Source organism: Triturus cristatus, chromosome 3_2, assembly GCF_964204655.1.
Source record: "Triturus cristatus chromosome 3_2, aTriCri1.1, whole genome shotgun sequence".
In the NCBI taxonomy this organism is placed as follows: Eukaryota; Metazoa; Chordata; class Amphibia; order Caudata; family Salamandridae; genus Triturus; species Triturus cristatus.
Window position 1 is genome coordinate 642,167,010 of NC_140584.1, and position 25,527 is coordinate 642,192,536.

The 25,527-nt window shown below is 45.3% G+C and overlaps 1 protein-coding gene across 3 annotated transcripts in view; it reads left to right on the top strand.

Annotated features, from left to right (window-relative positions):
- Nucleotides 1–25,527, top strand: part of ERBB4 (erb-b2 receptor tyrosine kinase 4) — a 2,224,949-nt gene that overhangs the window by 1,647,814 nt on the left and 551,608 nt on the right. For all 3 annotated transcript variants that reach the window (XM_085648582.1, XM_085648584.1, XM_085648585.1), the window contains exon 13: nt 14,299–14,431. In XM_085648582.1, the coding sequence (XP_085504708.1) occupies nt 14,299–14,431 (133 nt within the window). The remainder of the gene's footprint in view (nt 1–14,298; nt 14,432–25,527) is intronic.

Here is a 25,527-nt window from a genome sequence, read left to right on the forward strand (position 1 = left end):
TTTCACTCCAGAATGTATCAAGGGGACTCAAATTTAAAGGAAGCTCTCATAAACACGGGTTGGCATTGACTTGTCACTGTAATTTTTTTTTTGCTTAATAAGCCGAAATGGTTGAGCCAATTACCATCAAACATCCTATGAGAAACTCTGAAGCAGCTAATCTGGCTTTTAGTTGCGTGGTTTTCATGGTTTCAGCATTTTGCATTTCTTTGGCTGGATTATGCTGATATAGACTTGAGCCATACATTTTTTTTGTGATAGATAAATAATAAATTACTTGTGGAGACCGCCACAAACAATGGGTGGTGGAGCAGGGGTGTAGGGAGTGCGGGGAGGGAGAGCGAGGGGGGGTTAATAATACATTGAAAAAATGAAACTTGTCTTAGGCTGCTGGCCGTCTCCCGCCTCCGTGTGCTTTTACTGGTCCCAGGCTTCCAGCATGCATTAGGACAGACTCCCTGTGCCACCTCCACGCAGCGTGGGGATTGCCCTAAGCAGGCTGAAAAGACGCTCCGCTCAGGACAGGGAGTCTTTGCAGTTTCTCCAGCCCGCCTGTACAATACAGCTAGATTGGAGAAACCTAAGTGCGCATGTGTGTTTGGCCGGCCAATTACACATGCCCACATGGAAGTGCACAAAGCACTCCTCCTGCCCCCTCCCCACCCCTCCCTATAGCGCTGGCCCAGAGCCAGAAATTAAAAATAAAACAATGATAGATTGTAATTTTATTTTTCACCTGCTGGCTCAGAGCCAGTTGGGTGACGCTCCTACGCCATTGCAGAGGAGCCGCACCTGTAAGCTACTGTCGATATTTTGTAAATATGCAGTGTCTTTGAAAATATCAGTAACGTTAAGTAAATTAGTTTTGCTCTATAGACACTTTTTGTTTAACCTTCCTCTTTAAAACTGGTGTTCTCATAGAGTTGACCAGCAAATGGAATGATCCCCTTGACAGACCAAAGAAGGGGAAAAAACTACAGTCTTTATAGAATATTTGTTTATTACTCACTATACAAACCCTGGCCAGCCAATAGTTTTAAGAAGTCCTGGCCGGCATGGCTCACGAGCAGAGTGGGATGGGTGCGGGGGGGGGGGTGTAACGGGCGAGTGGTTGTGCGGGGAGGTGGGGGTCAGGCAAGGAGGGGGGGTTAAATAATAAAAAAATTACCTTTCCCGGGTCCCACGTTTTCCAAACTCTGGCTCCGGCTCCTGCTTTCCTGCCTCCGCAGGAACAGGAAGCAGGCAGCCTCCCTCCCCTTCCCATAGCCAATCACAACGCTGCAATGGCAGCGTTGTGATAAACTGGGACGCCAACCGCAAAGGCATCTATGGGAAGGCCATTTTCTCCATGTAGGCTGCATGCAGACTACATGGAGAAAATGGAGAGTGCGAATGACTGGTTTGGTCGGCCCCAGAGGGGCGACCAGTCAGGGCCTGCAACATTGGGCTAGCCACTGCTCCCCTGCCATCGAGCAGGACCGCCCACGCCCAACCAAACCCTTCTTCTGCTTTCTCACTGTGGGAGAAGCAGAAACATAAAATGGTATTTATAATACCAGTTATGTTTCTGCTTCTCGCACTGCGAGTCAGCAGTGAGGCAACGCTCCTCCGCCCACATTAAGGAGCCGCTCCTGGGTTTAAGCTATTTAATTTAAATATGAACTTGATTTGTATAGTCTGCTTCATGTAGTTATTCAGAGAGGAACAGTGTAAAAACAACAAGATTTGTATAATTAAACCAAGCAGCTTGGGACAGAGGCAGTTGCGAACACTGCACTAGTTGCATCTTGCGCCTTGGTGAGCTAGATGCACAGACAGTCCATAAACACCACACTTTTTATGGTTTACAAATACTCTAGTACTGAGGAGAAAATCACAGAAGCTATATCCTGTTTACCATTTGTCTCTTGCATTCACTGGTGGAAAATATTGAGACTGAACACTTCTCTGCTCATATCACTTTCCATACAGAACCAGATACACAAACTGTGTGCAGACTGAAGTGAGTCGCATAGACCGTGAATGCTGCACTATCCCCATGACGCACCTCGCAGAGGCAGACTTTCAGATACAAACTGGTCCAACTTCAGAAGTCTTCTTATCACTGAAAGGCATCTCCCTCTCTGGACTTACAGTTCTATTGCATGTAGCTATTCATGTGAGGGTCTATTATATTCAGTTATCACTGACCTAGTGAAAGCTTGAGCTCCTTTCAGCCAGACTTAAAAAGAGTTGGTAGTTTGCAATATTTGTGAAGTGATCTTCTGTTTCTGGCTGCTCCGAAGCATAAAATTTTAGGAGACAGCATTGGAGCCTTCATCAGTGCCTCTACAAGACAGTAAACAGGATTTATTGTTGTAGGCGGTATTAGCCCTTCCAAGTTCTTTTGCACAGCTTGAGCAAACAGCTGGTCTGGAAACTAAGCTCACAGCTCTTGAAATGAGCAGATCCTTGTCCCATATGAAAAAGTGATTGACACTTTTTTCAGATTCTGAGCACTGAAGTAATCGCACTGAAAATCCAATTTGCCTACTGCTTGTTTCACAGCCGGCCCAGGTGGTATGTGCTGATGCTAGTTAGTGGTGCTGTCCGGATTTTGCAGTCAGCCCACAGGGATTACAAGATCTGCAGAGAGATTTCTCTGATTGGCAGCCTGACCTGATCAGATTTTGTAAAGCAGCCCCCTAGGGCTCCTGGCTCATGATTCCAGCTTACATGGGAAAATGGACACCTTTGCATCTGACATCAATGGCTGTCCAGGGCGGCAAATGGATCTTCATCCGTGGGACCTTGAGGTTACCAGCGGATTATAATATATATTTCCTGACTGGCCCACCTTCTCTTCTACATTACAATACTCACCCACTATGGATTCACACCAGGGTTTGAGTTTTAACGATGATGCAGTTACGGATATTTTAGACAGGACACCAGCCCTACTAGGGGCCGATGGCAACGCGGCGACAGGCTCACAGTCAGATGATTGGACTGCGTTAGTCCACCTGAAAAGGGAGTGGCTTAAGATAACTTTACATGGGGCACTCATGACAGAATACCTGCGGGCCAATATAGCACCCTCAGGCCTTATTGTCAATAACTTCCCTAGATTATTTCTAGATGACTCCACCTTTAAGAAGGAATGGTCCCTAGTGGCATGGAAATGCACTAGGGACTGGCTAGTCTTAATAATTAATACCGCGAGAAGATTGGCTGATGCCATCCTCGTGAGGATCCAAATCGCTGAAGGAGCTTTGAAAACATCCATTCAGATCACGGCGTTCAAAACAAAACTTGCAGAGATCAATGCTGAGATCGCTGAGAATAAAGACTACCTATTGAAACAGAAAATAACGAAATTACAAAAGGATATGCAGAAGTTCGATAAGGAGAAAGTATATCCATACCTCAAAGCCGATTACACCTCAGAAAAAACAAGCTACTCCTCTGATGACACCTCAGATAGGAGAGACTCCAGTGACAGCAACTCCAGCACTAACAGTTGGGGCAGCAATAATTCTAGGAGGAATCAGCGTACTAATAGGTTTTACAATGGGCCACCATCTTATGGTCCCCCTATCTTCCAGGGTCCACCACCACCACCACCCTTCTGGCAGTTTCCTCAATATCAACATTGCCCTCCTCAGTTCTTTAATGGCAACAACCAACCTTTTTTAGGCAGAGGCTGGGGCAGAGGAAGAGGGCGCAACAGAAGAGGCGCACAAAAACAGGTCCATTGGCAAGAGCCACCGACCAGCGGCATGGACACCAGGAGCAGAAAGAAGGACAAGAGGAACTAGTAGTGAATCTCTCACACCGGATCCTTACTGCCCCTGAGAAATCACTATTACAAAAGGGCTTGGGCTTTGTCCCTACCCCCAGGGTGGACCGGTTTAGGGATAATTGTGAGGTCCATAATCTGTTTAGTAAAATACGACTGAAATCCTTTTTTCAAGACCAACCTCATATGGAAGAGAGCGACTCAGGATTGAGAAACCCATCGACATTCACTCCACATAATAACATGGTGCCTGTGGAGGTCCTTACATTTGAAAAAGCAGTCATTAAAGAGCTGAACTTGCCACACAGGGAAACACCTTTTCACAACCTTACTAAACAAGAAACCCTGTTACTCAAGAACCTCTCAGATGACACTTCTATCACCATCAAACAGGCAGACAAAGGTGGAGCCATTGTTATCCAGTCCACCACTGACTATGAGACAGAATGCAGACGCCAACTCTGTAATGAGAGATATTACACTCCTATCACGTCAGACCCGACTCCACGACTCAAAACCATCATTACCACTTTGGTTCATGAGGCTGAATCCAACAGTTGGATTACCCACAAAGAAGCAGAGTTCTTGTTAATTCGAGAACCGAGGGTTCCGTTCTTCTATACCCTACCAAAAATTCATAAGGGCACTACTCCGGTCCCGGGTCGACCTATCGTCTCTGGCATTGGCTCACTCCTCGGGCCTCTGTCTAAATTTTGTGATCATTTTTTGCAACCCTTGGTACGAGACACCCCGTCATTCATAAAAGATACCACTGATGTCCTTAAGATAATTGACCATTTCACTGACACAGGCAATGTTATCTATCTAGTCACCTTGGATGTAGAGGCCCTCTACACTAATATTCCTCAGAGGGCCACTTTGGCAGTTATCGAGTCAGCACTGCGGGCACTTAATTGGTCATCACCCACGCCCATAACCTTCATTGTTGATTGTGCTACCCTGGCTTTGACTGAGAATTTCTTTGAATTCAACAGACAACTCTATCATCAAAGCCAGGGTACTTCGATGGGGAGCACCTTTGCTCCTAGTGTAGCGTGTCTCTACATAGCAGCTTTTGAAGAAAACGTGATCTTTAACATCTCGAATCCTTTCCGTAGCAACATTACACTCTGGAAACGATTCATCGACGACATACTGATCTTTTGGCATGGTACACTCACTGATTGTGCAGAATTCACTAAATGGATCAATGAACAAAATGAATACCTCAGATTTTCGCACACCATATCAGAACATTCAGTACCATTCCTGGACCTGAATATCACACTTCTAGATGGTACTCTGAGCACAACATTATATAAAAAACCAACCGATCGCAATAGTCTACTGCGCTATGATAGCCATCATCCCAAAACATTGAGGGACAATTTACCATTTGGTCAGTTCCTACGCATTAGACGTAATTGCTCAAGGGTGGCAGACTATAACACAGAGGCTGGAGTTTTATCATCCAATCTGAAGGCTAGGGGTTACCCCGAAAGACAGGTCCGTAACTCCATGAAAAGAGCTAGAAATAACCCACGAGAGGCACTACTTGAGTCACGAACGAAACCTGAAACTGACATACTTACCTGTGTCACCTCTTTCACGCCTGATTCTACTAGAATCAAGAAAATTATTCTGAGAAACTGGAGTATTCTAGAGACAGGTAGCTTGAACATACCCAAACCAAGGTTTGCAGACAAGAGAACACAAAACATCAAGGACCTTCTGGTCCACACAAGACCTAAATCGATCATGACCAACACACAACGCACTATGTGGGATTTACCAACAGTAAAAAGTCACTTCCCTTGTGGTTCATGTGTGGCCTGTAATTTGACCACCACCACCAAGGACATCACTTTCAAAAATGACTTTCACTGGGTTTTGACCAGACACACTAATTGTAACACAAAGAATTGTGTTTACATGATTACATGCCCCTGTGACCTACATTACATAGGTATGACTACTCACACGATTAAGACTAGGATTACGGAGCATAGAAGCAACATACGCTGTCAGAGAGTGACAACTAGACTCTACACACATTTCAAGGAAATGCAACACCATGCTGATTCAATGAGCTGGTTAGTCTTAGAGGCTCATCCGCAGATCACTAAAAATGCTTTGTTCAGGCTTGAGCAGAGGTGGGTCCTCAGATTATCCACACACCTGACAGGCCTTAACGACGACATCCCATGGGGTGCACTCACTGGATGAGATCCTTCTGCCCACAGTTCTTCTACCTGAGTTTGATCCCCCACTGAGATATGACTTATCTCCTAGACCCAGCTACACTCTGGGGTCTGTGCCCTTTACTACATCATCTGACATTTCTTAGTGACCTTCTCATTAGGACCCTGTATACCGCATGGGCCCCCCCTGGCACCCCGTTGTATACTGTCCCTTTGGTTCTTAAAAAAAATTTTATAACTTGTTTTAACTTTACATCTACATCCAACCTTCATTGTACCCACGCTACTAATTTTGTTATTAACCCAGCGTACCTTACGCTGGCGATACTGCTCTTTCCCGGTCTTAGATGGCCGCCGCGGCTGCAGCGGCCGCTTCTGACCTGCTGATAGGCACTGCTGGTCACATGACGTCCTCTACGTCACCAGTAAGCATTCACCTTAGTTCCTGCCCCGTTCCATCATGGCAGCCCCGGCTTTACTAACTCCACCATTGGGGTCTCACGCTAGTGGTCACATGACGCGATACACGTCATCCTTACGCAGCATATCAGGCTCGTACTCAGACCCACCAATAACCATCCCAGGGCCGGCGGTAGGGGTAGGTTCACGAGCACAGGCGCCTTTCGACGCGGTGAGTAATACTTGTATCCTCTTCCGTGGTCCGGACCCTCATTGAGGTGAGTTTTCATCACGGAGTGGTTTTGGCACCTATTCCATTGTTGTAACTTCATGGGCGCCACCGTCCGTGACCTGGCCCGCCTGCAACGAGGGGTGGAGGCACTTGTCCCTGACACCAGGTTGACAGCGTGGGTGTGTGGCGGCACAACCCCCACTTTTTTTGTTCCTGGCCTCCGCGCCGACTGCCCCTTGCTTTGCTGGGTCACCATGGCTGCACACCTTACCGCCCGTGCGAGTTTACGATGAGGCGATGGGCCGCCTTGACTGTCCTTGGTCTCCCTCACCAACGTGGGTGCCATGGTTTGATCCTCCAGACTCCTTCCAGTACCGTTTCCGGTACTGTGGCGATTTTACATTTATGTTAATCCTTTTTCTCACCCTTCCGACAACAATCTTTAGGACCCACATTGGAGTCCTTTATACCCGCCGGTCTCTGCTGCAAGATTGGCTTGGTAGCAGTATTGGTGAGTTTTTTGCCTGCACTGCCTTGATTGGATTTTTTATAGTTATTCCGTTGACTGCACATATTGCTTTCATCACATTTTGTGAATAATTTTATACCTTCCACCTGGGTGACTGTCACTTCCCTGCACCCGTGTGTATTCCCATTGACACTTAGAGCCTCCCATTGACGACAGTTTCATCATGTGAGTGCATTTCAATGTGTTGTTTTTTTGTTGTTTATTGTCACGTTGTTGTCTTTTATCTTCCCTTGCAGGTTACCTTGTTGCACCTGCTAGGTATGTAGATCAGTCACTTACCTTGTTTGTAGATAGTTCTTATTTTCTGATCCTGAGGAAGTGCTCTGACCATTTAGGCTATCAAAGCACGAAACATGTCGATCTTCTTGAGAGTAGGGTAAGCATTACTAGCTACATAATCACTAGTGTCTATACCCACCTCAACTTCCATTGTTTTTAATTAGGCTGTTTACCACTTTAATAAAATTTACGTGTGGACTAACAGTACCTATTTTATACATTCATTTACATCTACACTTCCTAGGGCCCCTTACCCCCACGGCACCCTTCGGCAGGAACAAAAGATCCCCGCTAAAGAGCCCCAATATTGGGAGCCCGTCAGGAATTGCAGCGCCGACCTGACGAGGGGCAGGCTCAAATGATGAAGCATGACACCTAGCTTGCTGGGTGTGTGAGAGCCCTAGTTCTAATAAGGGTTTCCCCCCTTTCCCCCCCCTTGTACTTTCTTGACCTGCATTACCCGTGACCAGGCCTTATTCCCCTGACACGTGACAATACATCCCTGTGTATCCTTCCCCTTTCCCCCCCCCCTTTCCTTTCTTTTTCAACTAGAGGAACTGTGTACTCTTTTGCATTGGCAAATGGATTAGCCCATGGAAGGAGAGAGTGGCACCATACTGACCTGTCTGTATTGCCCGGTGAATAATTTCCGAGACTTAAAAATACAGATCCATTGCTAATGCTTCTTAGATAAAGTCAAAGTGCTTCCCCTTGGACACCGATAACTTGGATCAGCTAGAAGTCTAGTCCTTCATAGTGGCCTTTTAGGGTGCATACTTAGTACTTAATGAATTCCGCCAGTTTTAGAGTGTCCACAGCACCTGATTGAGCTGTAAAGTGTGCTTTCTGTTCACCTTTGCCTTTTTTCCTAAATGCCAATTGGTGAAGCAACAATTTCACTTAAAAAAAAAACTGACAATCTGCCTTACTTTGGTTGTCATTCCACCGGGCAACCATGTGACTGTGCCAAGTAATTCTGTGGTAAAGAATTTCCGCATCTCAGTGACATAATGAGTAGAAAGTTATATGTATTTTGTAAATTTAAAGTAGTCTAAATGTCCAATCCATGTTCCAGGGAGTTCAAATACTTTAATCAGTGGCCTAGAGATTATTAGTGACAGGGCGCCCTCGCTTGTTTTCAAAGCCTCTCTGGCTCATTCAGATCCTGGATCAATGTTCAGATGTGAACAAGGCCCGGAAGGTCTGAGAGCTGCTGATCCCTGGCTTATCTGTGATCTATGAATCAAAGGTGTGTCCTGCATAACCAGCCAAAGCCCATGCTCCGTTAGCCTCTTCTTCCTACTGACAGGCTCGGTGTGCAGACTTCCCGGGCTGGCACCTGTGGTTTCACTGCCCCTGTGTCAGCCTCTGGAACATACTATCCTTCAAACGGAGGACTTCCCTTCCATCTTCTTCTGCTGCAGATATTTCAAGTGATGCCTAGTCTCATGAATCGCAGCCTTGCGAATGAGACCCCGGCAATGCACATCAAACGTAAGCACATACATACTTCTCTTTGTTTGATCATATCTAGTGATGAATCCCTCCACGGTGTGCCCATCACAGTCTCCATGACATAACGGAGAAGACCTATGCAACAGTACCTGCCTTTTTCATAAATGTTTTGTCTGGGAAGGAAATGGGAAATAAAAAACATGAACATCTGTTTTCCTTTCACTGCGTTGCCAGATGTGGTTCAGGTACAACACTCGATGGAGCCCTACCAACGACGTCAGAATGTACTCAACTCCTAGGATTGAAGCTCTCCCACTAGAAAATATTTTATTTTTAGTTCTCCGTTTATCAGCACATCTCTTTGGGAAATTCATAATTTAGTAAATTCCAGTCGCAGGCTAGGGACCTCATGTCTGGTACTGTTGGGTCATCGGCAGGCCATGTAGAAATGGCACCCATTGTTGCGTTATTGGTCCCAGGGGGAGCATGTCCATCTTGGTCATATTTGTACAGACATGCATTGGTGGAAACGAGCCTCGTATAGTCAAGGCGGCTGTGAGGATGCTCTGCACTGCAAGTTGCAGGAGGCCCAAGTCTCTTAACACCCCTGTGGTCTGGGCACTTTTATGACCTGTGATTTTAGGACTTTGCCCTTTGACCATAAAGGGGGTTTAGGATGGATTAACTCCATTGCTAATGTTTATCAGCACCTGTCTCAGAGACGGGTTGGGCACGTTTTTGGACTGGATCAGGCATGTAACTGATTCAGTAATACTCCCTAACATAATATCTCATTGTGGTGAAGCCCTTGGCTCAGACCTTTGAGCCTCAGTCATTGCCTCCTTTCTCTCTCTGCCTCTTGCTATACCTGATGCTGATTGTACGAGGAAGTACCAGTTCTTCAGTGTCTTTAAGGGATCTCCATGCCTCTAGACTGTACCAAAATAAAGAGTGAGAGGAGTCATAGTGACGAGTCCCAAGTACGCCAGAGGTTCTGAAAATTCTGTAGTCCTGGGATACATGCTGCCCAACTCTTACACTTTTGGGTTTTGTAGCATTTGTCATGATTCCCCGGCTTCATTGACTTTTACGGGAGAGAATGAATTGTCCTTTACAGAGCAATGTTTTTGCTTCGAAGAATTCAGATGTCTGATGGGTACATGTCTAGAGCAAACTTAACATTTCATCCACAGCCCTAGCAGCATGGCACAGGCCAGCTGGAATATCACCTGGATTGTTTTTAATAGGTCGGTCCGTCTCTATTATCACGCTATCTTGTTTCTCAATGCATGGAGTGGCCATTTTGTCAGTGATAATTGAGGGTGTTGACAGTCCTGGGAAAAAAACTTTTTTTAGGCACATGTAACTTGTGAAAATACCAACTAATTAGTTTTTCATGTCACATCCTTTTTGTTTCACTTATTCTCCTTTTTCACATAACTTTTGCTTGCAGGAAACGGAATGAAAATATAATGTCACAGACACATATAACACATGGAATAAAATTGAATGATTTCACCCACCGCTATGTGTAGATGAGAAGTCTAATAATTATATGTATCAACCAAGTAACCAGGAGATCTTGGGGCCCAATGTAAGGGATAGATCTTGAAAGGTGGTTGCAGACCATTCTAACTAATGAATATTAATTAGAAAAGTCACGATTAGTGACCCCTCTACCCCCAAGGTTTGGTTTAGCTCTAAACACAGGCGGCATGGCGGCCTACAAGGAACTTAAAGCCACCATCCCTGTATTTGCATTCTCAAACTAGAAACTTTTTTTTAAGACCTTAAAGGAACCGTTGCTGCTTTAGGGGGTCACCTATACCACTGCTTGCCCCCCCTGAAGTCACCAGACACGATTCACAAAGGGGAAGGTGTCCCCAGCACCTTCCCCCTTGCAATTCACTTATTACCTGCTTTGAGGAATAGGTAACTGTGCAAGGATTTGCAACCACAATTAAAGTCATGCCCCTCATCCCCTCCCCTCCGTACACCTGAGATCACCCAGCACGAATCACAAAGGGGAACACGTCCCAAAGGCAACCAGTTACCATCAGGGTCGGATTAGGATCACAATTAGGCCCAAGCACTCTCAAAAACATCCCTTCCACTGATCGCCATCAGGTTAGTCTCCCTGGAATCTGGCCGGTTATTATTTGTTAAAGTTTTGTATAGTGTGAACTCAGCCCAAAGTCACTGGAGCAATGTGCTGGAGCACTAGTTACATTACACATAATCAAATTCATTTTCGGTATAGAGAGTAAGTGATTTGCCAAGAATCACGGGATGTTGATGTAATTTCAACGTCTGCAACTCTGACCATAGCACAACTTTATGCAACCCTCTTCCCCCCCAAGTTCTAATAAACATTGGGAATTAGGTCACAACACCTGGCTGCTACGGAGGCCTCTTCTCTTACTCACCCCCTCCCCATCCAATTATACCCTTAGGGCATTTACCTGCCATGGTAGGTGTCAGAAAGCACATTGCTGCTGCTGCAGGAGGAGTTGTAGGTAAGAATGGCCCAATAAAACCTGCCCCCGCTGTGAGGCCCCGGCATACAACCCACCCTCCATGCACCTGCATGGCCTAAAAGTGATGGCCCGGCGGGGAGGGCGGGGATAACGCTGCTGCTGGAAGGGCACGTGAGGCAGGGCGCCTGGCGACAATGCCCCAAAGGCTAAAGCGACACAGGGACCCCAGCCTGAATTTACAGCACAGCATGGGAGTGACCAAGATACTGGCGCCACATTAAAGTAGCCTGGCGGGACTGGGAAAGAAAGTCAGTCTCTTGGGACGGTTTACAGACGCCCAAAAAACTGGCCCACAGGTGAACCTGGTGCACCGGCCCATCGGCTAATGCCTGATTGGCCGCTTTCCAAATTCAAGCCTGGTTACCACCCCCTAAGAGCTAAGAGGTGTTGATAACTGAGCAATAGTTTCTTCTCACAATTGCAGTCGTAAATCATTGATATACACATACCATTGGAACTCCCAATTAGAAGTAAAACCCTTTTTCATTCCCTCATAATTGTGATAAGGAATGGATCGCAAAACGCATTTTGTGACTCAGAGAGGGGTATTTAAAATATTACACAAAACACATTTGTGTATTTAGTATGTCAGGCTGCAACGCAGGCGACGTGGGTTTTCCCATTCAAACAAAATAAATTCTGGACATATTAACTGTATTTCTGTCTCATTCGTCCCCCAAACTGGGAGGCCTCTGATGAAGTTAAATCGCAGTATCGAAGGCTGCGGAACAAACTCGAATTTCTACTTGAACCGGAGAATGTGCCTGCGCGGTAATGGAGGACATGTTAGAATCGGGGACAAGTCCTGCCTTCGCGAAATGTTCTCCGTAATAAGGCAAGGTGGATGCAGAAAGATTTATCAGCTGCAACACAAATCTGTCCTAATAACGTGTTCAAAATTGTAGCCCGCGGCGCCGGAAGCGCTGGGGCTCAGCCTGCGAAGCCTTTATTGGCTTGTTTTGCACGCGCAGCGCTTCGCATACGTATGCGGCACGCGCTTGTACTCAGTGACATGTCATCAATTTGGCTTCTCGTGTAGCAGGTGCGTGGCGTGATCGGCAGATAGTGAGGCTGCTGCCTCGACTCAGATTGATATCTTAAGTCTTGATTTTCAGCTGACTTTACTAGTAAATTTCAGCCTAAAAATTCGATTCTCTAAACAAAACCAACAATGTATTTTAAAATGTAACCCGTGCATCTGGCTAACAAGAGCGCCCAGGACTCTGCGTGTAATCTATCAGGGCTTCGCTTTCACAAGAATCGAACCACTTCCGGAAGTACAGATGGAATGGAAGCCGATGTTGCTGAGCTGTTTACAGTTTAGTTTAAGGGTGGCGCCTTGATGCTTCTAAAACAGATGCGTGAGTCAAGGCACCTGCTGCAGAAATCTTCGTGCACGTAGAAGGTCACACACTGAAGTCCTGGCTGTGCTATCATTGCCTTTCATCCGATAAAGGTCGATAAATTGAGTACTAATAAGGTGAGATAGAATAATTCATTTTGTTTACATGAGCATGCGCAGGAAATTAAAGCAATTAGTTACAAAACTCAGACACATTATTAGATGTTTTTTTTATCGGTGCAGGTCTGACCTGGGCCCGTAAAGAGCCATAAACTGCGCGTGTGTATTTATGACTTAACAGAGCAAGAAAATGGTATAATGCAGTAAATGCACGTCATATATTCCTGCTAGGACTGCTCATTCGATTCGTTCATAGGCCAGACGAACTCGATTGACTACTCCGGTGGAAGTTTCAGTATGTAAGAACAGCGTTCTGTCAATTTCTTTTTGCAGATGTGTATCATCCTGAGGCGGTGTTTGAGCTTACTAGTGAAGAGGATATGGCCTACGGCTAGACTCGAGGATCGACCTCGAAGCTGGGGAACCGGGTTCGAGTCTCGGCAGGGACTCTCAACATCCTGTGATTCTAGGCAAATCACTTGACCCCCGTGCCTAATAAAGACATAAAAGTAAATGAATGTGCCGATCTGGTGCTCATGTAAACCTTCGGTTCGAGTTCGCGCATTATAATACTCCGAGAAAAAAAACGGTGAAATGTCTGCGATGTTAAATTTAACTCTTGCATATTCAACACAGGGGGCCCAGTAAGCCGTTACTTGCATCATTTTTTTTGTTAGAGAGGATGGTTTACCATAGACGACTTTTGACGTGCATAAGTCACAAACTTGTCAGTTAGTCAAACGGGTGTAAATCACAACCATGTGTAAACATAAATGCATTTACGTCAACATTTGTGAACCAAGCTTAAAAAGAACCCCTGAGAATTCGAAAGGAAGCAAGCCGTCCTCTGTCACTCAAGCCACTCATCGGCTGAGGTGATACCTGTTCTCCAGCGGCATCATGGGGTATGGGATATTGAGATAGGGGTAAACAGTGAAGTCGTGAAATAAATAGATTCCTGCAACTTAAGTAGTCCAAAAGCCGTTTCCCGTGCTTTCGGTGAGTTTAAGGCCGTGTCCACCTTCACGGTCTGAATGTGCAGGAGGAACAAGGTTAGGAACTAGGCCTGTGACAATATTAGGGCTTTGGAAAGAGGCTAATTCCTAGAGATCTTAACTTAGCTGGAATGTATGGGAATTCTTTGGTGTCACATCGACTGTTTGCCTTTTTTTCGCTTTTGCAGAGCGTGGGGTCCTAAGTAACAGCATTTTAGTTACTGTTGCCTAGCTGTACAGGGGGGCTCTCCTACTCTGGGATTCCTCCCCCACTTTTTCCTAACGTTTCCATAAGGACTCACGCTCAAGGCATGGGGAATAAAAGATTGCATACACCAGCAGCGTGGTGTTTCTCTTCATGAGTGTTGGAGAGAAAGGAAGTTCTAACCTTGAAAACTGTATATTTTTTTTCTCCTTTTGTTGTTGTTTAGCACATGAAGGGATGACCTGTGACCCTTTGTGCTCCAATGCTGGCTGCTGGGGTCCAGGGCCCAACCAGTGTCTCTTTTGTCGCAATTTCAGCCGGGGCAAGACCTGCATTGAGTCCTGCAACCTCTATGATGGGTAAGTCCATGTGTCCTGGGATTGCACTTCACTTGTGAAGCATGAGGGGGGGGTAGAATGTCCATATCCTTGAAGAATTGAACATACTCTCCACGTATTATTTGTTATTAATGTAACTGTTATAATTTCCAAGGTGTGTTTCTTTCTTTATTTGGCCTTAAACATGGGCTGTTCATTTACAACATGTTAGTTTTAAAATATTTATTTCTATTGTCTACATATTATTTCGACATCATCCATATATGCTGTTATGCTTCCATATGCTGACACGTGTTTCACTCTGAAAACAGCTTTTTTTCAAGCTGAACTATCCTATAAAGGATTATTAAACTGACATTGGAACTAACTGTAAATCATGCATTAACATGATTTACAGTTAATTCCAATGTCAGTTTAATAATCTCCAAAGAGTTCACACAGAAAAGCAAAGTTATATCAGTTATTTAACGTATTACTCTCTTTAATAACAGACTGAACATGTAAGTCACCTGCTGCCTGTGAGCCTCACATCTACCCCATGACCGCATAAGGCATTATCACTCGCGTCACGGCATATATATGTGATAAGGTCAGAAGCAGTTTGTATTGCTGCAGCCTGTGTATGGTTAATTGAGTGAAACCTGAATTTGCTTGAAGAGTACAGAAGCGTGTTACATCAAATCATTCTCTTCGTTTAGTAATTTGAATTGAGTCTTTAAATCCACTTGGATCAATGAATCTGTTTCGAATAATGATAAGTCAGTACAATTTCATTTTCCGGTCATAAAATGCGTGCATTCCTTCTGAATGTGTCTTGGGTTATTTATACCCGCGAGACCTCAGAACTTGGATCTCCGAGTTTTACATTTCATAACCGCAGCCTATTGTGCTCTTCTGCAAATGACAAGTTTGCATCCCAGGCAAACGTGGAATGTTCCTAAAGCTTGATTCAGTTTGACATAAAATGGTCACTTCTTATGCGACCCCTTCTTTCGGTAGACTGTCTCAGTGCGGATTCCACGTGCCAAGAGATTAGTTGCTCCTCCTGTAGAAAACCGCACGTTTCATCACAGTACCACCCTTTCAACATCCAATCAAAAGATGCCGACCCACTTTGTATATGTTTGCAGGATATGCTCTTGGTTATGTAATGATTGAGGCCTCCATTGCAAAACACGCAAACCTTGAAGATGGGAGGGAACTTGCACAGGTGCAGAGCTTTTTTTACTGAGCAATTACACAGGGATCTCTGCTTAATAGTTTGGGACCTCCTATAAACCATCTGAGACCCCTCAAGGAGAAGACCGAAAAATCTATGGCAAAGGTCAGTGCGAGCCAAAAGTCACACTTGGAGCTAAATATTTCATTTTCACACTCCTGATGTTAATACATCTTATAGTGAGAAACGGATATATCTTGGGCTTGTCCCCAACTCTAGTTTAATAGGTTAATTTCCTGTCATCAGACTCTTACAGATCTTAGATAATGTATTCAGATTGAATGTTTCCTTCAGGAAGGATTCAGGTATGTCTGAAAGTTAACTGTAGCCTAATCCAGGTAGCAAGCAGCCCCACTCCCCCTCCGCGCCCCAGGCTCCTCATCACCTGCCCTCTGCTTCATTGCTATAGCGCCACAAAGGACACAGTATTAGAATATGCATTACATGGAATCATGGGTAGGCTGGAGTATAAACAACACTATATTAGAAGACAGATTTGTGATCAGGTGACACAAAGAGCTATTCTCCCTTGCCCATGATTTAACCCTATTGGCATTGCTTGAGACACTCATACCAGGCCAGCATTGCCACTGCATTATAGTGCTTTATTAATTCAAATTTTACAGCTGCTGCTTCTTTCTATAAGGAAAGTGCTAGAACTGTAACACAACTCCAGATCTGAAGGAGAGGCGAACAAGCTCTGTCAACCTACATTGGACCTGCCAGTGTGAGGACTAAAAAGAACAAACCCTGAATTAAAATGGCAATGACACAGAAATAAAGGAGGGACGACGTCACATCACCGTGCTTTTGCAAGATAGCTCTTTGAATGATATCTCTCAAATAAAGTACCATAATTTAACCCCTTCGCTGCAGCGCGAATTCCGCCGCAGCGTTGGGGGTGTTTTAAGTGTGCGCGGCGCCGCAATGCTCATGACGGAACCACGCCGTCATGAGTCACGGGTGAGATGTGCTCATGACGGAGTGGTTCCGTCACGGCGCCGCCCACTTACGTTAGACGCCCGCACAGGCGGGGAAAAGGCGCCGCGTGGGCGGAGCGACAGCCAACGGCCGCGGCATGACGGAACCACTCCGTCATGAGCACAGCGCGACCGTGGCTCATGACGGAGTGGTTCCGTCATGAGCAGGGAAGGGGTTAAGAAGTTTAAAGAGCTAAAGGGCTGAAGAGTTTGGCCATTGAAGGCTAAAGAGCTAAGATAGTTTCTGAAAAGAGACTCACAAGGGACACAGTCTGATGATGTACTCTTTCAGTGGGTTGTTATCAATTAGAAAGGGACAGTGCTTTTAAGATGGCAAATAAAGTAATGACAATACAAAATGTATTGATTTATTAGTTAAAAAAACGAAAATACATAGCTCACTCTAGAAAACGTGCACAGTTATACGAGTCATCAGGACCCATAAAAGGGTCACGGGAGGTAGCTGAAAGCTTACCACTAGAGGACTTTCCATTTCGATCAGGAAGTGAAAACACTGGAGCATGTTATGCTATATATTTTTATATAATCCCCCAGGTGAAGAATATAGAGGCACTTTAAGGGAAGAGTAAAGGGGAACAGAACAGAAAGGAGACACAACCAATAAATCAATGCAGCAATGTTTCCTGCACCAAAGGCGGAGTTTGCATACAAAGATCTTGCCGTTCCAAGTATTATAGTGCAATGTTGTTTCCAAAAGCAAAGCAGTTGCTAGAGCACAGTGATCCATTGGTTAATAATAAATTAGTATATAGAGGGTTTAAGTACCCCCAAAGTGAGTTTGAAATGGTAATCCATGCGGTTCTGGTAGACATGCAGAACAATAGTATGTAAACAACTGCAGGAGACAGGACAGAATGGTCAACGGCTTACAATAATTTAGTACAGGTAAAACTCTTATGACACAGAAGAACTTTTGGCATGATGAATCATTACCAGGGGTCTAGGCTCTGTTTACTCTGCCTCCAAGTGTTTGGCTCACAAGTCTAGAATGAACGTATTCAGCTGGACAACATATTTGACTTAAAAAAAAAATACAAAATTAATAAATATTCAGTAACCTAAAATATTAATTTAGATGAAAAAAATGCAGTTGTTCATGGAACTGGGTACACCAATACACTTTTAATTCTTCACATATTTGTATCATTGCCGGTCTTTTGTCTATTTCTAAGTCAGCTTCAATCTTACTTCGTTTCTTATCTCTCGCTGTGACGTAAACGGAAGTGATAGTCATGGATGTCTGCATAAATATATATTCACCTATATGTGTACGGAGAGCATATTGCTGTGCTTACATAGCAGCATTCTCTCTCAGCTATGAAATGCTCCTTAGGATTGCAGAGTATTTGGTCTGTGGAATTTCAACCAAGATGTTCAGGCAGTTGTACTTTCCTTTGAGTGCCCTCATAATATAACATCTGATACCATGCTATAAAATTTTTGTTTTCAAACCCTAAAGTATCAAGAGGGATTATATTATGTATTTCTAGATGAGGAGTTTTTTGATAGAAGAAGAAAGTAAAAATACAGGATTTATTTACGGGTTTAGGCCTAAACACAGTGTCAGAAGAAACAGAGGTATATTCACAGTTCTGGAGGTATGAGAGATAAAAGCAAGGGATGATAAAATGACCGCCGCATATTTAGGTACACATTTTGTTCAATTGTTTAAAAACAATCATGAAAGCGATAAAGTATATATTCATTACTTAAAAACAAATTAAAACTCCAAGCATAACAATTAACCAAGTAATTTCTACTATATGTGAACTAATGATAAGAAGTGAAAAAAAAATGTTCTTCCTATGAGAAAGGGCAGGTTTTAAAAAGGAGCACACACTAAAGCACACTAAGGGCGAACTAAGATGATGCATAAATTGTAGTGCAGGCTTGCAGGTAACAAAACCAGACCTTCTTAATAATGGGATTAAACATCTTTTCATATATACAGCATGAAATTTACAGAAAAAGGGAAAGTGGAGTAAGGTTTGGGTAGATTGCTCATTGCATGGGCAGATCATGATAGAAGATATGTCAACATGGCCTAAGGGGAAGCAAAAATATCTTTGGATGATATTAAATCTAAACTTGTGATGAGGATACGATCCCAGGTGTTCTCCACCTTGTCCAGCTATGGTTCCTTGCTCGTAGTTGTACATATTATAAGGTGCTAAGATAAGAACGTTTAGCTAGTTCCACAGCTTCCCTCCTTAGGGCTATATAATTTGACTTGAATTTTTTTTGGGCCTGATCAATTTATTAGTTTAAATCGAAAATAGAAAAGTCATGGAATCCAGGTCCCTAATTCACAAGATAGGCAAACCTCAATAATCTCCCTGTTGAGGTGGCCGGGGGGTTCCACCAAGTTGAACAGAATAACTGCAATGGGGCAAGATTAATCAAATCTTTCACATGTGCAAGGCCCAACTTTTCATGAATTGCAAAAGTAGGGCAGCTAGCTGGTAGGCCCAAGATGCGTCTACAGACCTCATTCTCCTCTGTCTGCAAGTGTCTTACATTCTTATAACCCCACACATCCAAGCCATAGGGTAAACACTTTCTTTTATAAACCTCTAGAAGTGGACTAATCGGTTTTCTTCCAATAGAGGAAGCTAAATTAAATAAGAACCCAATGGCATTAAAGAATCTTAGTATTTTTTTGGATAGGCAGGGAGCCCATGAAACTTGTGAGTCAAAGGTTATATATAAGTACTGAAATTTGTGAATTCTAGAAATTGGCTTGCTTTGTAAGGTCCAACTATGAGACTTGAGATTCTTGGGTCCACATGCTATAGAAAGGTTTTGGTTAAATTATTTTTAAGATTTAAATTATCCAGAAAATCAACAAATGTATCAAATAAAAGTTTAAGCTCATTAGACGTTCTTGCCATCAAAACAGCATAATCTGCATACATACAGTAATATGGGAACAGCTTTATCTTAACCATGGATATGCCCACATCCACCTTGGTTAGGGACACTTCAAGTACTTTGATAAACAGCAGGAATAAAATAGGGACACACACAACCCAGTCTCACCCCCAATATAGGCTGATGGTGACAGCAAATTCGCCATTCAGGCCATATCTGACAGAGGTTTCAAGATCGGTGTGGAGAGCACTCAAAAAAGTAACAATGCCCTTATCAGCCTCTAAGCTTTCCAACTTTTCCCACAGTTTAGATCTCTCAACGCTTTCGAATGTACACGAAAGGTCCATGAATGCCAGATACATAGAATTGCTCTTAGTATGAGTGTATCTGCTGATCAAATGATAAAGATTGAGACACGTTTTCATCCTACCTAGACCCTCATGGAACCCATACTGCACTCTGGATACGATTTGATTATCGGTCATCCAGGTAGTAATACGGTTTAGCACCAATCTGCCCACGACCTTTAAAACCAAATCCAGCAGTGAAATAGGACGGTAACAGCTAGGGCTAGCATGATTACCCTTCTTGAAAATAGGTACAATAATTGCATAGTGCCAGGTATCAGGAAATCCAGAGGCGCAGGCAGTATTGATAAAATTAGTAAGTTAGCGTGACCATAATTTTTACTTAGCCTTACAAATGTCCATAGGGTCCTAATTTGGGCCAGGGGCCTTATTAGCAGTGCTGCTGCATATGGCCTCGATAACCTTACTCAGGAAAGACTATCTAGATAGGATAGAGGTTATGTTATGTTATGTTATGTTATATGATTTTTTTGTATAGCGCACGGATGCCGCAGCAAAGTGGCGTCCCGGCGCTTTGGAGAATAATAACACAACACGACAGAAAAGGTGGAAAAGATGGGCCTAGATTGTGGTAAAAAGGAAGGTTTTAAGTGCCTTTCTGAAAGGAAGCAACTCAGGAATGGAGCGCAAAGGGGCAGGCAAAGAGTTCCAGAGAGTAGCCGCCAACACTGAAAAAGAGCGTCCGCCCATCCTAGATTTTTTGAAACGTGGCACAATGGCCAAATTAGATCCAGCAGAGCGAAGAGCTCTGGCAGGGACATAGTGCTGGATAGTCTGTGCAAGGATGGGAGGGGAGGCTGCTTTGAGAATCTTAAAAGTTAAGCAAAGAGCTTTAAACTTAATTCTCTGCCCCACCGGCAGCCAATGGAGATCCTGGATAGTCCGACGGGCCGAGACAAACTTCGGAAGGCCAACAAGCATCCTAGCTGCCGCATTCTGAACTCTCTGAAGACGAGATAGCTCGGCCTGATTAAGGCCCAGAAACAGGGAGCTAGCATAATCTAGTCTGGTAAGAACCAGGGCTTGGACAATAATCTGTCTGGTCTCCGCATCGAAGAACTTAAAGATTGGTCGGAGACACTGCAGGGTACCAAAACAGGTGCCGGCCACACGTTTTGTGTGGGAAGTGAAGGAGAGCTTATGGTCGAACCACACCCCAAGGTTTCTAACCTCAGTCACAGGGGAGGGGACGGGGCCAAGATCAGAAGGCCACCACTGATCTCCCCATAATTCACTTTCCCTACCAAAAATAATGACCTCGGTCTTAGAGGCATTAAGTTGGAGCCGATTGTTCGCCATCCAGCCGGCCACAGCTTTTAGAGCTGACTGAAAGGTGGGGGCATCCATGTTGGAGTCGCCATTAAGAGCCACCGCCAACTGCGTGTCATCGGCGTATGACACTAAGGAGAGACCAAAACTGTGGGCTACCTCCGCTAATGGCTGAACATATAAGTTAAACAAGGTAGGGCTCAGGGCCGACCCTTGGGGAACACCCTGGAGTATGGGGCGAGAAGCAGAAACAAAAGGGGGTGTGGAAACCTTGAAGGCTCGATCCTTAAGAAAGGAGCGAAACCACTCAAGTGCCACCTCTCCAACTCCTGCTTCCATCAGGCGATGTAAAAGAATATGGTGAGACACCGTATCGAAGGCGGCACTGAGATCCAAAAGGATCAGTGCCGCCGTCTGACCCAGATCCAACAGATGCCTGATGTGTTCCACCACAGCCAGGAGGGCAGTTTCTGTGCTGTGGCCTGCACGAAACCCATTTCGGGAATTGTCCAATATATTTGCTTCCTGCAGGTGAGAAGATAGAATAGCATTAGCATGAGCTTCTGCTAATTTAGCTGGCCAAGGAAGAAGGGAAATAGGTCGGTAGTGTTCGGGCTTGGTGGGATCAAGGGCGGGTTTTTTAAGAATTGGAATAACCGTCGCCTGTTTCCAAGCTTTAGGAACACTGCCCGTGCTGAAGGACAAATTAATAAGGCCATGAAGAGCAGGGAAGCAGCCTTCAGCGAATTCCCGGAATTGAAAGGGTCTCATGGGGTCGTCCGGGGAGCCGGATTTAACTTTAGTCGTCAAGGCAGAGAATTCATCCAAGGTCGGACTAGGAATAATCAGTAATGGTTTATGAACCAGTGACGTAGGGCTAGTCTCCGCAATAGGAAGCTGGGCGAATGACTTATAGATAGCCTCCACCTTTTCGACAAAAAATGAGGCTAAGTCCTCACAGTGCGTCATAGAGGGTTGGAGGGCAGCAGTATCAGTCCTTTTACTAGTAAGGTCCTTACACACCCTGAAGATGACCTTGGTGGGGTTGGTGCTGTTCTTGATCTCCTGAGAGTAAAAAGCCACCCTGGCCGTACAAATGGCCCGATGATACACTCTAGTGCAAGCCCTATAGGCTGCCTTGAGGTCAGTATCATACGTTTTGCGCCACGCGCGTTCTGCCTTTTTACAGGAGATTTTGAGAGTTATGAGGGAATCATTATACCAGGGGTTAGAAGGGCTAGATCTGGTCTTACTCCACTTAGCCGGAATAAGTGAATCTAATGCGTTATTTAGCCACTCGCAGAAGCTGTCATAGCCGCGGGAAACTTCAGTGGGGGGTAGGGGATGAAATTTCATCAGGAGCTGATGGAAATGCTCTAAATTTCAGTTTCTCCAAGAGCGTCTAAGACTGGCTGAGGGATTGTTTTTAGGAAGGGAGCAGGAAGTTGTAATACGAAATTCAATGAGATGGTGGTCAGTCCATGCCATGGGTCTGGGATGGAGCACAGAGATATTCGTAGAAAGATTCGTCAAAACAGGATCCAATAGATGGCCGCCTGTGTGAGTAGGGGATTGTACCATTTCGATCAGTTGGAACGCCTCAAGATCAGCCAACAAGCTATGGATCGAGTTGGAAAGTGGCGCGTCCATATGCAGGTTGAGGTCGCCGATAATCGTAAAGTTGGCAGTCTTTAAAGCTAAGGAGGAAATTACCTCCGGAAGGCTTTGACGAAAAGCGGCGTCAGGCCCAGGAGGTCTGTAAATTAGAAGTCCCGTGAAGGTGAAATGGGGATTCACTGAGATGTTAAATAGAGCACTCTCGCAACCTGCTATGGTGATAGGTTTCCAGATGCAGGGGTAGCAAGATTTTACCGCAACTGCAATACCTCCACCTCTGGCCTTGCGAGGGAGAGAGTGCATAATGTAGCCCGCAGGAAGGGCTAGATTAATGACCGCCATGGACTGGTCGTGCAGCCAAGTTTCCGTAAAGAAGAAAATGTCCGGATTGTCATCAGAAATCAGCGAGAGGACTTCTTGGGAGTGACAAGACAGTGATCTAACATTCAAATGCATAACTTTAAGGATGGATTGATTAACTGTGCCTATGGTATCGGCTGGTTGAATGTTCGCCGAGGGCCTCAACTGGAGACTATTAATGCACATTGGTATAGGAAGTTTGAAAGGACAAGTGGGGCATTGGAAAGGACCACTGAGAGGATCCCAGGAGCCGAGGCAGCAGTCACATACCTGGTGTCGTAAAAGACGCAGGTTCTCAGCTGATATCATCCTGAGAGGTCCAGAGTCCCCTGCCCTAGCCCTGCCTTAGCGCTGACGAGCAGGACTCTGGCTGGACTCAGGCGCGATGAAGGCGCACCGCTGCGCGTCACCGCTGCGCGACCGAAAGAAGGCTCAAGTAGGCTCAGAAGGGCGAGATCTCGCGAGATTGCGCGAGAGTGCCCCAGCCCAATGCAAAATGGCGCTCAAAGTAGTCCCCGATACCCCGTGATCCCGGACCCGCCAAAGGCAGTGGAGATGGTCCCCAGGGGGGTATTATGGTGCAAGAATAAGGCCAGGGGGGTCGGTGCAGATAAAAACAAGGTGAAAATAACACAAATAGAATAAAATACAAAACGGGAATTTTAAAATCAGAAAAGCAGGCAAAAAGCGCAGCTAGCGCTAGCGAGGTCGGTGTAGATGGTCACCTTCTCCAGGCTGACCTGCCGTCTCTCGCTGCCTCAAGTAGGCTCAGAAGGGCGAGATCTCGCGAGATTGCGCGAGAGTGCCCCAGCCCAATGCAAAATGGCGCTCAAAGTAGTCCCCGATACCCCGTGATCCCGGACCCGCCAAAGGCAGTGGAGATGGTCCCCAGGGGGGTATTATGGTGCAAAAATAAGGCCAGGGGGGTCGGTGCAGATAAAAACAAGGTGAAAATAACACAAATAGAATAAAATACAAAACGGGAATTTTAAAATCAGAAAAGCAGGCAAAAAGCGCAGCTAGCGCTAGCGAGGTCGGTGTAGATGGTCTCCTTCTCCAGGCTGACCTGCCGTCTCTCGCTGCCTCAAGTAGGCTCAGAAGGGCGAGATCTCGCGAGATTGCGCGAGAGTGCCCCAGCCCAATGCAAAATGGCGCTCAAAGTAGTCCCCGATACCCCGTGATCCCGGACCCGCCAAAGGCAGTGGAGATGGTCCCCAGGGGGGTATTATGGTGCAAGAATAAGGCCAGGGGGGTCGGTGCAGATAAAAACAAGGTGAAAATAACACAAATAGAATAAAATACAAAACGGGAATTTTAAAATCAGAAAAGCAGGCAAAAAGCGCAGCTCGCGCTAGCGAGGTCGGTGTAGATGGTCACCTTCTCCAGGCTGACCTGCCGTCTCTCGCTGCCTCAAGTAGGCTCAGAAGGGCGAGATCTCGCGAGATTGCGCGAGAGTGCCCCAGCCCAATGCAAAATGGCGCTCAAAGTAGTCCCCGATACCCCGTGATCCCGGACCCGCCAAAGGCAGTGGAGATGGTCCCCAGGGGGGTATTATGGTGCAAGAATAAGGCCAGGGGGGTCGGTGCAGATAAAAACAAGGTGAAAATAACACAAATAGAATAAAATACAAAACGGGAATTTTAAAATCAGAAAAGCAGGCAAAAAGCGCAGCTAGCGCTAGCGAGGTCGGTGTAGATGGTCACCTTCTCCAGGCTGACCTGCCGTCTCTCGCTGCCTCAAGTAGGCTCAGAAGGGCGAGATCTCGCGAGATTGCGCGAGAGTGCCCCAGCCCAATGCAAAATGGCGCTCAAAGTAGTCCCCGATACCCCGTGATCCCGGACCCGCCAAAGGCAGTGGAGATGGTCCCCAGGGGGGTATTATGGTGCAAGAATAAGGCCAGGGGGGTCGGTGCAGATAAAAACAAGGTGAAAATAACACAAATAGAATAAAATACAAAACGGGAATTTTAAAATCAGAAAAGCAGGCAAAAAGCGCAGCTAGCGCTAGCGAGGTCGGTGTAGATGGTCACCAGGTTGGTAGGAATATCAACCACCATTATTGCAATGTTAGTTGGATTGTATATTTTATGAAAATGTTCCACCCAGTGATTCGAGGTTGTTTGCGTAAATAGTATGTTTACTGCAAGTGAACAAATTATTATCATTAAGTGTTTGACAAAACAGACTAGTATTTCGTGTTTTACACGCAGAAACCAATTTGCACCAAATGTCGATTTGCATTTCTCGTTTCTTCAAGGCCTGCTTACAAGTCCTATATCCATCAGCAGTCAAGCCCCTATCTTTGGAACTGGCGTGTAGAGCTTCCCTGAGGCATTTATTAGCTAACCGACAGGTTCTACAGAACCAAGAGGGCTGTGTGTCACCTCTGGATTTCTATGGTTTCATTAGAGCT